Source organism: Meleagris gallopavo, chromosome 8 (genome assembly GCF_000146605.3).
Source record: "Meleagris gallopavo isolate NT-WF06-2002-E0010 breed Aviagen turkey brand Nicholas breeding stock chromosome 8, Turkey_5.1, whole genome shotgun sequence".
NCBI lineage: Eukaryota > Metazoa > Chordata > Aves > Galliformes > Phasianidae > Meleagris > Meleagris gallopavo.
Window position 1 is genome coordinate 27,545,550 of NC_015018.2, and position 14,894 is coordinate 27,560,443.

The 14,894-nt window shown below is 37.0% G+C and overlaps 1 protein-coding gene across 1 annotated transcript; it reads right to left on the reverse strand.

Moving 5' to 3' along the window:
• Positions 1 to 3,441: 3,441 nt before the first annotated feature.
• Positions 3,442 to 11,181, reverse strand: LOC109368865 (GDNF family receptor alpha-1-like). The gene is made up of 3 exons (XM_019617831.2): positions 10,965 to 11,181; positions 8,219 to 8,397; positions 3,442 to 4,543 (listed from the first exon to the last, which is right to left on the reverse strand). Exons 1-3 carry the CDS (start codon positions 11,179 to 11,181, stop codon positions 4,427 to 4,429), a joined length of 513 nt encoding a protein of 170 aa, XP_019473376.2. The 3' UTR covers positions 3,442 to 4,426.
• Between the last annotated feature and the right edge of the window lie 3,713 nt (positions 11,182 to 14,894).

Below are 14,894 nucleotides of genomic sequence, written 5' to 3' on the forward strand. Positions count from 1 at the left end.
TATATATATGTTGCCCTGCAAGTAATGCCTCCTATTTATTTCAATGGAAACTACAACAAAGAGCACAATAACACTGTGCAATAGAGCAAATCATCAGCTACAAAAGCTATTTTTCTGTAGTAGTGGTCACAGTTAATGTGTTCTTTGGTGTTTTTTCTGTTTCTGCATGAGCGTTTGTGAGACTCACCTGCCACAACCTCTGTGATATTCCAGTGCTGCCACTATTGTTTCCCACACATTGAAGCTGATGTAGCTCTGTGCACAATTCCCTGCTCATAATCTGACAATTCACGTAGATGAGTTGATCAAGACCCTCCTCATTTTGTGGTGTGACAGCTGTGCATGGCTGTCAGGAATGAGGTTTGTCTTTCATGTTGCCGTCACCACTGCTGAAACACTCCACCCCCTCTTCATTGTGCTCATGCTCACTGATTGGTCTCTATTCAGCAAGCATTGATGAATGTCAATGGGTGCCATTTTGCCCGTGTGGAGGAATTCAATTACACATATTTACATCATCATGACTTCCATGTCAGATGCCATTTTGTCAACTGCCCTTCTGCTGTCACACAGCAATGGAATGTAATGGAATACTGGTGTGAAGGTTCAAGCTCTACTGCCATACCACCAACACCTGCCTCTGCCTGGGGGTCAATATAACATAACAGGAGGCATTACTTTCAGAGCAACCCTTGTACAACACATCCTGGTCTCCCCAGTGAGAGCCTTCTTAACCATGGGATGAAGACATCATGCACCCAATTGCTGTGATGTCCCTCCTCCTGACTTCTCAACTCCTCTACACCATATCCTTCTCAAGATTGGGTGATTCATAACACATCTGTGGTTAAACTGCGTTAGTATCCAAAATTACTAAGCCTCTATACTGTCACCTGGTCTTAAGCCAGCAAATTACGAATCAAAAGCATCAATGCAGTGTTTAAAAAATACATTTCGGTTATAGAAGTCTCATGAAATTGGCAGCAAATCCCTCTGTTTGCCTAAAACATAACAATTCTTTGCAAAAATGGCAGAATTGATAAAGAAAGATTTGATTTGTTAAAATTTAATCAATTCTGGCAACTATGAAGCTGTTTTCAAACTTCATAAAGAAACATCTCTGTATCGATAATTGTCTCCATTATCTGAGGTAGTGCAAGTCTTTTACATTGGTTTTCCTTGTGTCTCTTTTATATACTTTTTTAGTACTACAAGTCAGCATTAACATGGTTTAACGTAGTTAACATATTAACATAGTTTATAATAGTAAAATATTTATTGTTCTAGAGCACTGCAATACACCAAGTGGTATTCAGAATAAATGAAGTCTGTGAGGTGCTATAACTGCAGACAACTGTAATTAGGATTTTAAGGTCAGGAGTACTCTGTCACCACAAGCCCTCAGAATATATAGTTAGATGGGATTCTGGTCTGTAAGTAGGACTCTCACAAATTACTGTGGTAAAAATAAGAGAGTACTGGGGACTTCAAGGATTCTTTTCTAGCTCTCCATCCTATTAGAAACCTGATGGCATGAACTTTTTTTTGCCTGCACTTGCTTTGCAATAGGGCTAGCCTGCTAGTGTAGCCAGAATTACTTTCACATGCACATATATAAAAGAAAACAAAGTCATGGACAAAACCTAATATTTGCTAACTGCACATCTTAAACAAAACACTTTGTCAAGTTCCATAAATACACAATATGTTATGAACTGTACGTCCAAAGACAGTATGATTAAATATCTACCATCACAACGTAATGCCCTAGAATTTTTATTAGAAGTAGTTATGCTTTAAAATTAGATTAGAATACTGTGCTCTATTTTACAGCTGGTTTTTGAAGGCTATAGGAAGCTATCTGTTATAGAAGGGAAATGTATGATGGACCAGATATTTGATTGAGAACTAAAGTTGGCTGACATTAGGAATACCTTTAATATGATAAATAACCAATATAAAGTAATAACATGGGCTATGAATGGCTTGATTTGGCTTATCTGATGTGATTCAGCATTCTGACTCTTGTTTATTCTAGCACTTTGTATTTTTGTGGCTATTCCTACAAGGGGAAACTGACGGGAAACGTAGAAGCAACCATGGCTTAGGGGAATGCTACAAATGCTACCTCTGCTTTTAATAGCAACAATCTGGAAAATTCTTTCTGAGGATGAAAACTATAACTTGTCCATAGAAATTTTAATTTCTATAAAGGTGTGCAATACATTTTGATAAAATCGTATTTTTGTAACTCATTACAGTGCTTTTTAGTAACCTCATACTCACTTTCAATTGAACAATTATTAAACTATAAAACAAAATTGCATGACTCCTAAAACTGTAGTCTGGAGTTTTACAGTCTGCTATAAAGAGCTGTATTATTATAATACATTAAAGATGCTCAGGCTATTAAAACTTTTTTTAAATGAACTGTAAAATATTTTAGCGTTGATGAAATAATTCTGAAGTATTATGTTCTCCAGCAGTATACATGCCCAATATTTTGGTATAATGAAAAGCATACTCGTCAGAAAAACGTAATTTAAACTGTAATTCTAATATGTAAAACAAACCATTTTGCTATTGTTATCCTTCAGTAACAGAAATTTATTATACCCAACTTCCAACACTAAAAGTATTTCACTGAGCTCTAATGATCAAACATAAAGCCCTGTCTATATGCCAGAAAGACTGAATGTTTGCTTCAGCTGGTGCACATCTGAGCAGCGCTGATTATGGCAACAGAGCTGTGCCGATTACTACCAGAAGAGAGTTTTGGCTACATTTTACTTCACAAATCCTGACAGCTCCTGCAACAGGGCCTTGTGCTTAACTGCAAAGCTCAGCTAAGGCTGGTACATGTGAACTACTTTCTGCTGACTACTGACAGATGATGTAATACTGTCACTCATATGATATATATGAGCCTATAGGGTATGATACTTGGCTACATCCTCAAACAGTTCCCCTGATGTTCAAAAGAGGCAAAAGATTCTCTGTTCTTAGAAATTCATCAGCTGTATTAATCAGATCTTGAACTTCAGCAGGATTTCAGCAAGCTTAAAATCATTCATCTTGTGTGGTCCCGAAATTATTTGGCAAAGACGCTGAAGAACATAAATGCAGCCTTGCTCCAGTGGGAGTAGTCTACATGATCAGACCACTAGCACATATGTATGTCTATGTTCGTTGCAAAGCAGCCTTTTGCTGTTGAGATACACTGCATGTACAGCAATGCAAGTGGATTGCTGGCCACTTTCACAACGATGAATACCCAAACAAGCATACAGAGAAACGAGAACTGAGCCTCTCTTGTAGTGACCTGACCTTCCTGGGTTCTGTCCAAAAGGTACAGGAATCATGAAGTAAAAGAATACAGCGTCAAGGAACTGTATGCTTCTAAGAGCGCATTTTTCAGGACCCCATTCAAAATGCTGCTGAAGAAAATAAGGATTAACTTTGTAGACATAAATGTGAACAGACAAAGCTGCCTCTGTTTTAGTGAAACAGAATTTTGTTTGGTGCTGTCCAGATTAGAAGGATACAACAATTAAATACGAAACTAAATTACCCCTAGCTGCCAGATTTTAATCTGAACGTGTAAAGCACGCAAGACTCCTTTAGGTACAGCAGAATTGCCTCTGAAGCAAATTAAAGATGCTGCTTTTTCAGAAGAAAAGCTGCCAATAGGTGTTCTGTAAATCACTTTTACCAGCAAGCTGACCCCATTATGTCAGCTAATCCTGCAAATACAGGAAGTAAATTTAAATCTTTTCATATGAAACATTTAGTCAATATTCTATTTTTTTTTCCAATTTGTTCTGGCACAGCAATGGGAGTTTTATATTCTCATCTGTCTTTTGCTCCAGACTGGAACTTTCTGTGCAGCTGCAATGTCTGGAGGAAGAGGTCCAAGTACAGCATCTCCCAGGGGAAAGGATAGACAGGGCATTTGAAAGGACAGTGCTTGCTTTTCCACAAAATGAAAAGAAGCCGAATGATCACAGGTGGTGTGGAGGGATCATAGAAGAGAGGGTACCAGCCATATGGACTAACTGAGACTGTGTGCACAGGGGATAAATGAAATTCATTTTGTCTATATTTCAGAGTACGATCTTGACAGTTGTACTATTCCCTAATCAACTAAACAGAACATGCTGCCCATGTTCCGTGTTTATGCTCACCCACTACCCATTTATCAGCACACGAAGCTCCACACCTACTGAGTCTTGATGCTCAGCACTACATGGAAGCTTTTAATCCTCTCCCAACACCTGCACAATGCTTATACTAATAATAATAAGTGGCACACAGAAAGCTACATTAGATAATTGTAGGCAGTATTTCAAACACCAGATTAGCAGGCATAGGTGTGAAGATCTGCAAAACCTAGACCTACAAGCTAAAAGAACAGTCATCTCCAGTCTCAGTCATGTTTAACTTCTGTTCTCCTCAGAGAACTGTGGGTTCTGTCTCTTGCTTTTGTCCTAAGGCTTGCCATAATTCTTCTCCAAGTCCCAAGTTTATGTGGAATTATGGGAATCTATGGAAGAACAGCATGCAACATCATCCACACTGTTGCAAAATACTCCCCAATCATACAACAAATCCACAAAATTTGCTTATAAGTACCTACACTATTCCTCTTTTCCTCTCTTTCCCTGCAAAATTTTTTCTCTCTTTCCCTGCAAAATATTTTAAAATCCTATCTCATAAATTTGGAATTCTGCTGCTGAGAATAAAAAGGCATTGATATGCTGGACTCAACTGAAAAATATCTGCCTTTAGTCTGAAGGGCCACATATCTCAGTTATATGTTCCACAGCTCACACTTACTCAAAGCCACAAAAACCTTAAATTCCATCTGAATGCTGAGCCAAGGTTACCTAGATCAAGACATTTGTAATAAACATGAGAAAACAAAGTATATTACCTTTGTGTAGGGAGTTGATGCAGAAAATTAGAATGAAATGTCCTTAGCCACTTTGATTTCTTACATTTTTAGTCATGTGCAAAATGTCCATTCAAATATTATAGCAAAGTCAGTATGAAAGCCTTAATATTTTATTTATCTCTGATGAGTGTAGTCTAATCTAGTCTCATCTATCATTTGAAATATATTTTAGTATCATTTTTCATTTCCATGCATCTTTCCTAAATGCAGAAGCAGCATTTTTCTTGAAGAATACATGGAGTGAGTGCACATCCAAAGTAATTCTCTTGTCCTTTTCACATAATCCAACATGATGGTTCAAGCAGTGGAGGCAGAACATGAGACTGAAAACCATAATCATTTTTTGACTAGCACATACCAGTTATGACCAAGAAAGAAGGACAAACAAATAAATACGGTAGTTAAAAAGTAAATATTAGAGTGCAGCCATCTGAAAAAAGATAATAAAGTATGCTTGTATAAGGACAACATTGCTGGCCTTCATCTTCTGCCTTTCTGTTCACTTTTTAAAACTTCTATTCATTTTTAATGTAGTGCTGTGGACCGTTTGATAGGCATACAGCACCTCAGAAATAGCTGAATTTGGCATTTTATATAAAGCTAGCCACTACTTAATATTTGTGTTTATAAAACTTTGCTATAAGCCATGATTATAGAAGGACTCTCGATGAAGTTAAGCATCTTCCTGGAAAAGACAGTGTGCCAATTTAACTCAGGGAGAGAAAACAGTAATGCAGTATACAAATCCATGCATATATAAACATAACATAAGCATATACCAAAAATCAACATTTCTCTGCATCAGCTGTAAGTAAGAAAATATCACTATAACGAACTGTAAATTCTTGTAGAAGTGGAACATTGAAACAAAGGGCCATTTCTTGATTTTAAACCTTCAACAGGTATTTGAAATAAATAGACTTCAGATAAACAAAGAGTATCTCATACTTTCTTTAAGCATTTGCAGCCATCCCAGACTCCAACTAGTCATGTGCACAGGAGTACATGGCAGAATGACAAAATCATTAGTGAACTCTCCTTTTCATACAACCATTCTGAACAAGTCAGGAAAAAATGGATAAAAATTGCTCAGCCAGTGACACATTTGGCAGATTGGGTTAATGCCCTGTATTTTACAACCTCAAGAGGTTAGTATTTGTTCATTTCTATGGCAATTTATACTAATCAATCACTTCCTGCTCTTTCCTCCCTTACTGTATTTATTTCTATGGCAATTTATACTAATCAATCACTTCCTGCTCTTTCTTCCTTTACAGCATTTTGAAACCCACTAACTAGGATACTCAGCCCTGTAGCATCTCAGCGATCACATCCTTATCCCCCCTCTGTCATTGTCTTTCCATACTTATGTTTCTAATTCTACTTTTCAGAACGTTTAGGCTTTATTGCCTTTCTGAAATCTTTCTGAAATCAGATGCTAAGTGTATAACAAAGCCCTTCAGATGCGGTAACTCGAGTTCATGTTTTGAAAATACTACAAAGGCCTATTTTTTCATAGGAGGAGAGCCTTAGAATGAATACACTTTTCAAAGTGTGATATGAATGCTTTCAGTTCTTCTGTAAAATGTGAGCTGAGGTTGAAGTCTCATGTGCAAAGTGGCACCACACCGTCCAATAAACATAGGTAAAAAAAAGTAGGCTTGTTTTGGTACTTTTTGCAAGTTACTTTTAAAAGATGCATTGAAATGTAAGAGCTTTGTTCTCCATGGTTCAATTCTGACACAGAAGAGGCAGAAAAAGTTGTACCCTGAAAGTTGTATTTCACAAGAATGAATCTGTGTGATTCATGTAACTCCAGTGACCTTTGAGTACCAACATACCTATAGCTTCGACAAAACAGCAGATCATTTATTTAAAGGATGCTGTTTTCCTTAGAGACCTTTACTTCCATCGAGTGTATCAGGGGAACACTTGAAGTCACAGCACGGCTGTTAATAATCTCATGGGGAACATGGCCTCAAAATGCCAGAGAAACAGGAGTAAGGTAGGGAGGACAGGGAAGAACTTGTATTTTCAGAACTTTGGGACATTTGTTGAGGCTTGAAGAGCATCTGGAAATCAAACCAAAACCAGTGAGACTGTGATCGCTTGCCACTTCTTAAGCTCATTATTTATTGTGCATTTTGGGAGCATCTGGAGGCCTTACACTATAGGAAGCTGTACAAAAATTGAAAGAAAATGCAATCTCTACCTCAAAACTCCTTAATATAACATGAAGTTAATTAATAATACCTGAAGTCATTTTTGCTTTAGATGCTAGATATTCTGAGTTCCAAATTTAAAAGATTACAGTTCTTTTTAGCATATTTCATTTGGTGAAATAGCTTCTGCATAGAGGAATGTAGTGCTTACAACTATCTTCTGTTCATCAATAACTTACAAACCTTAACTAATAATGAATGCACAGATATGAAGAATCAAATTAAAACAGAAGCTCCTAAATTCAACACTATTTACCATTAATTCCGTATACTTTGAGTCAGTAATGCCTCAGAAGAACGTTAATCTACCTTGCTTGTTATCTCATGCTGTTTCCTGCCCAGATTTCACAGATTTTCTCTCCTGCTCAAATTTTTCACGCTTTCTAAGGGTCGCACATTCATCACTGCCTTGAGCAATTGATAAGCCTCTTTAAAATCCAGAACCAATGACACACCACGAATAGGCTAATTGAAACAACAAACAAAATGGCGCAGCCATTGGCCAAAATCACATTGCAGCTTTGATCCCAGTTCAGGAGGACACCTGATCCAAAACAGTTTGTATCTCTGCCCCATTTCTTCATCCCATATCCTCACACTTACTCAGACAAAAGAGGCAAAAAAAAACCCACCCTTAAATTTACTGCCAGTAACCTAATAAAGAAGTTTGGAGAAGACAGCATTTCATGATAGCTAACATTCAGAGTTCCCCCTGAGCTTGGTTTATTCAGGAGACTAATTTAATCTGACATATGCTGGCAGGATTTGAGAGCACCACATTCATATCCAAATCTGTGATAACAGATTAAATACTACTACCCTTTGTTTCTGTAACAGGGAGGCAAAATGTCCATTCTGAAATCTGAGTATTTCTTATTTAAAACAGTGTCTGATATTTTGTAGTGCATCTGGCTTGAAACTACAATATGGGAATAAAGAAATACTCAAATGTGGGTTTGTATTCCTGCAGCAGGACTTCACTACACACTACTCCATGAACAACTTTCTTTCATGCAGTGCAACAATTACAAGACTTTCTTACCTGCAGGTTTGCACATGCTGGTGAATCATTGTGGGTGGGTATTTCATTGTTGGTGGTCTCTGATCCTATGTTTTTAAGTCTGGAAGCTGTTGTAGTTGTGGCCGTTGTGGTCTGTACTGGTAAAATTGGCTGCCACACATTCACATCAGTACCATTACCGAAAGCCTGAATTGCATTTTCTGTAAAAAGAAATTACAGGCAATTTTCCACTTCAAAACAAATGGAAGAAAGCAGAAATTGTTTATTATTTTTATTATTATTTATTATTTCATTAAAAAAAAGTGTACTTATAGAAACTCAATTTTTACTTTGAAAAATGTGTTTTAATTTTGAACATATCAGAAACATGAATTAAGAGTCTGGAGCCACATAATCATCAATGCAGCCTCTCCTGTGCAGTGTTCCCAGTCATTCTTGACAAAAGCCCTCGGTCTTGCTGTAATCGTATTTGTTACCAACAAAGAGCATCAAAAATTTACTTTTACAGTTTAAAATATACTTTGAATTTGATGTCTTAACTGAGGCAGGAGATGTAACATTACAAACTGAAACAATACAATACTGATTCACTTCTACAGCTTGTTGTATTAAAACTAATATGCTCATAACTAGAAAATGGCTTAAATAAGACAGTCTCTTCCTTACAGTTTTCAATCAAAATCTGCATAATTAGGTGAGGGAAGCATACTTAAACTAAAACTTCACAATATAAAAGTTAAAAAGCTTATCATGGTTTCATGGGATTAAAGAGTGTGTTTATGGCAAGAGTAAATTGGTTGGGCTTTTTAATAAACAAATAGAAAAACAATTTTTAATCAGGTCTTTGGGGATTCAACACGGATTTAGGGATTTCTTATTTCAAATTCTTTGTATAAGAAATCAAACAAGTTCACTGGGGACTAATATGCGGAAGCTATTAATACTACTTCTCAGTGGTATTCCTTCCCTTATAAAATAATTTACATTTAATTCTCATCTGAGAAAGATGTTTTTTATTCCAATATTAGTTCTCAGAACTCCAGTGCACATAGAGAAGATTTATAAAAGGCAATCAGTTGGCTTGATGCACGCACAGCTGTAGGACTGGAGTGAATTTCTCCTATTTTTATCTAAACAAGGCAATAGATAAAGCAATATTTTCCACACAGAAAGTTTTCCTACGTGTCTGAATGACTTCTTAAATTAACAGTAACTCCTGTTAATTTGTTATCAGGCCATTAGTGATGTTAACAATAAAAAATAAATAGAACTTTTTCTCTTTTCTGTGACATTTTATTACACCCAAGAAACCTTTCTGTTTTCATACTCGTAGCAAAAGAAAGAACACGGAGTCTCCATGCCTAAGAATTTTAAAAGGAATCTGTAACACTGTAGAAATTAATATTTCTAAATGAATAAAATGTGATGTACCACGGTATATATAAATGGCAGCACCATTACGTATGAAGGAGGTCTTAGACCATGTTATTAACTTTTACACAACTACAGTTTGAATTCTTTTTATTTTCTGTAAGTGATTTTGAGTAATTCTTTTATCCTTCCCAAGCTTAGTAAATATAGTTCATCAAATAGCAACTCGGGTAACTCACTTTTTGCATGCAAAGCTCCCCATGACTTCACAGAAATGCTGTCTACTGAGGAGCTACAAATGGAGATTTTCAGACCCTATCCTAAAGCACAGACTGATCCCTTCGTTAGTAAGAATGCAAGCATATAGAATTGGATGGGACACTCTGAATCATCAAGTTCATTTGTTCCTTTTGCACAAAGAAACAGTGTATACTTCTTATAATCTGATGAATAATTACTTTTAAAACGGGAGATTTTTTTCCCCCTCAGAACTCCTGCTGGAAGGCTGTATTTTAACTTTAATCTAATGGTTAAAAATTCTATAATTCTGAGCCTAAATACGTATGGCCAACATCTCCCTTTCTGCTTATTGCCAACACTGTCCTTTACATTAAGTAATTCCTTTCTCTCCTTGTGCTTGCCACTCTAATACAATTTCAGAGGACAAACATGTATCCTTTCAACTTCTGCTCTGCCAGGCTAAGGGAGCCAAGTTCTTTTGGTCTCCTCATTTATCTGAAATTAAAACTCTGGTGCACACTCCACATCATCCAATTATGCTGCTCCAGGCAGACAGGAAATTTGAAAAGAGAACCTGCCAAAATTGACTCCACTGAGCCATTCTGAAATTTATAACAGTCCCTAATTTGGGAGTGAGCGGGACTGAAAAAAAATCAATAATTCAACAAACTCTTGAAAATAGGTACCATCCAGGCTTGTGTTAAAACCAGACATTTGAGAGCAAGTAACCTAAAAAACCCGAAGCTTAGCCACAAACTGCAAACACAATCCAATTTATATTTAACCTACAGCAGATCCTTCATAAAGTACATGGCGTTGTTCTTGAATTATACACAAGGCCCTGATCTGCTGTAATATTTTGCATAGATGCTCCCTGATTGCCAGGGTCCAAATATGTAAACATATTTCTATATGATACACTTCTGTTATTTGAACTTTTTTCCAACTGCCTCTTGCGCTTACAATCTTGCCCATAAGCTGTAGTACCAGGAATATTTCTTTGCTGAACTTTGTTCCATTCTAGCTCTTATGCCTACAGCAGAACCATGCTTACAGTGTGCAAAGAAACAGACTCACAACATACTCAAACAATAAAGAAACTCCATAAAAAAAATGATAAAACTCCCTTAATGACATATTTTAATTTTGTACTTACTAAGGCATGTATTGTCCTGGAAGAAATTCAGAAATTTCCGGCATTCATCTATGTCATTACCACTGTTGCTGCAGTCACACCATGGGGCAACACTGAGACTACTTGAGTCTATGTAGTTTGGTGTCATCACTGTACCTATTAAAAAACAGAGGAGTACAGTACTGTGAGAACCCCTACATACTGAAATATTTTTCCTTTGGAAGAAGACTAACAACATTTTCTAAGCTATATAATCAGAGTGCAGACCCATGGTAAGTCTATAAGTCTACAGCTTCCAGACTTAAGAGTTCCTGGCTCCCTTTGTTCACCAGTCCTGTGCCAGATTTCACACCCCTGGTTGTTCGAATGTAATAACCACTTTAGGGATTGTAAAATGGTTCACACAGTAAAGACCCATTGCCTTCCTTCAAAAAGGTTTATACTGCAACTCCACAGAGAGCTGCATCAGCAGAACTGACAGGTGAAGAATTGTGGCACAGGGAAAGGTGGGAGCCTCTTAAAAAGCTTTTGCTGCCAAATCAAATATGTGTAGATTTACACTCTAAATATCCAATCTTCTTTCTTGCTTATAGTTTCTATCATTTCCCCTCTGGCTGCAAATAATGGCTGAAACTAGACATCCAGACCTGAGCTACTTCCCCAAGTCTGCAGTCATCCTGAGAAAACAGTTCTGAAAGTCATGAGCAAGGAGAATGATGGTCATGCTGAAAGCTAATACATCTTGGAGGAGTGGTAACCTTATGGTGCTCCTGGGGTCCTGCCAGCAGAGAGGGCTATGGCAATGGACAAAGCAAAAACATAACCAACATGCATAAATGGATACAGTAGATTCTTTATGGGTAATAAACTACACAGGTTAACCACAGGTTAATTCCAACGCTCTTACAAATTCTTGAATAAATGTTCTCACATTTTTATGTCAGCTCAAGGCTAGCAAGAATCACATGAAACCAAAGAATGTGTTATATGTCCTAAAAGTTTTACAGGAAATATTCACCACTCAACTGGATAAGGCAACTGTTATAAGATCAGCACTTATTCTTAACTAGGAGTCTCGCTGAAGGCATCACCTCAGTATGTCAGAGATTTCAAATTCCCCTAAGGATTGTGAAGTCTGAATTTTTATTTTATTTTGTCTCACCAAACAGGAAAAATTAAATAAAAAGGAACTGGTGTTCCAGACTTGTACTGATTACAACAGTTTCAGGAAACAAGTCCTTTGCTGTGCAATCTACAGATCTAGGACAGGCTATAAATCATGAGGACATGTGGTCACAGCTGCTCAAAACTGACATCAAAGAAGTCATTAAGAAGATGTAATAGATGAAGGATAAATATTAGAGACTTGATGTGTACGCTTGCAGAAAAAATTTGGTTCACAGGTCCAGGGTCCAAAAGTCTGTAATAGCACACAGGAAACGGCTATCGAATACTGGGCTAAAAAAAGTAACATTAGAAATAACACAAATCACAGAATGACGTGAAATGGCCTTTCAGTCACTGGGCAGTGCTGGGAACTGAACAAATCAGCATGCAAACTAATTCATACATGATGTGGGAGACAAAGGAGAACAGACGTTAAGGACTGGCCTGAGAAAAGCAGTAATGTACATGGAAATGAACACAGTGCAACTGCCAAGTCAGAAAAAGCATCTTTTGTTTTGTTTTGGGATGTCTTTAAATCAGAATGCAATCCTATGCCTTTATCTACTTCCAACTTTTAACAAAGAGCTGTGGTAATGACTGCTCAAACTGTACATGAGATTAACGCATGAGTAAATACAACAGTACAAAACTTATTAAATGAAGGTGTAGAATTCAGTAAAATAGGCAAACATCATTTGCACCTTTAAAATGAAAACTTGACAGTAGATAAATAAGAACAGGAATAATGTTAAATTAAAATAGAACAAGTGAAAGTATCTACCCATTATTTGTTTGATGGTTCAGTACACTGTTTCAAGCCCTGTGACATGATCTGAAAAGAAGTGAGAGAAAACAAAAAGCAAGAGGATTTTGCAAATGGAAAGAAAACAGTCGGCTTCAGAAAAAGGATAAGTAGCAAACACTTAGTGAAGGGTTCAGAAAACAGAAAGGTACTGAGGAAGTAAAAAAGGTCATTGAGGAAAGACCTTTAATCATGAAAAGGTAATAAGGTAATTAAAATGGGTCAAGACGCGCTAAAAGAGCAAGAGATATGAAACTATGATTAGGGTTGATGAATACTGGAAAGACAGGACAAGGAATGTGTATATGCAGCACACAAACTGTACATCCAGCAAAAACAGAGTGGCTGAAAGAGCAGCTAGTAGAAAATCAGTCTGTCATTTAAACCTGGGGGCAGATGTGAACCCAAGCGGATGATATGCTTGGTTTCTCCTGGGGTGGATTTTCTTTTTTCCCTGCAATGCACGTGTCTTCCCCTCCTCCTCCCTCCTCTAGCTGGCATCTTGGAAATTCTGCTGAAGGACACTAACAGATCAGAGAAATCACGGTGGTCGGCAGTAAAATAGGACATGCTTGGTTTAGTGTGCTCTGTATCAAATAGTTCTGTGACAGTCTCAGTTTTGGGGTTGTCTCAGTTTTCTACGCAAAAGCAGAACTGACCTGAGCACAGCCAAGAGGTTTCTCAAACTGGGGCCAATTAAGGATGAGGAAATGGATGGTGGGTCCAGGAGTGGGGTGTACGATTGAAGTTGCTTTGACTCACACATGACACAATAAATCAAAACCAACAACAGGAATTTGCCCAAGATCAGTGGAGGGCATGAAATGCAGTAATTGCCAATATTTTAGTAATAAGAATGCTATCAGACCTCCTTTTGCATGTTGGGGGCAGAAAGTATCTTAGCAAATGACTATTCGAACAGAAATCAGTTGGCCAGTCTAAAGACAATGTACTAGATCCAGAAGCAAGCATCCAGTTTTGCAGCTCCAGCTTATTCATACAAACTCCCATGGAATTCCAGAGAATAATGGAGAAATGAAATGGATTTAGCTGAAAATAGGTGAAAATGTGTCAGAAAATGAATGCTAAAGTAGACCTTGAAGTCAGCAGTTAGAGCAGTACTCAACTGATGCTGAAGCACAGACAAGTCCAGATGGTTTAACTAGGCTGTAAGCAGAGCACTGAATTTCAAACATGGCTATCTTCAGTCTTATTTTGCATTTAATAATTTTCATCTTTTTTCCTTTATATGCTGTAATTCTTTAAAAATATTAATTTATCTTTATTACTGTAACAAGAAATCTAAGGTGACTCACTGAAGTTTTCCAAGTTGCTGTGAAATGTACATAGCTTTAAGACTATATATGACACACTGATGCAAACCATAAAGCACCCTATATGGACTAATTTCCATATAACTGGTAAAGCTCCTCACAAAAAAACTGTGCCTGACTCTTCACACTTAGGTCATTTATTTCAGGCAGAAGTGCACTAAGTTCAGTGGAGTTAACTGATGTACATCTTTGTATGTGGCAGCAGTATCACATCCACTGTATCTTCCATAGAGAATCCTAGTTTTCCTGAACAAAATCTGTAGAGGCACAATTTTCAGTACATTTAATGAAATAGCTAAATTTAAAAATATTCAATCATAATGAACAGTATTTTATCTTAATTAAAATACCTGGACATCCTGGAACTCTTATACATTAATTAATCTGCAACAGCTTCTTACTCAAGGCCTCTCTATCTGCAGATAGGAGAAACAGTGTACCTCTGATTTTGATCTCAGATACCTTCCTAAATATTTGATAGTTTTCATATAATTTACTCCAGTTTTATATCAGCTTGGTATCAGAAGCAGGAATTCAGTGCTTCACTATGTGCTTTGGTAATTTTGGTTAATCAGAATTACTTTTGAGAAGTAAAAACTTTTGTAACAGCCAGTTCCCATTGTTTTGCTTGTATCTAGAAGCTGACCA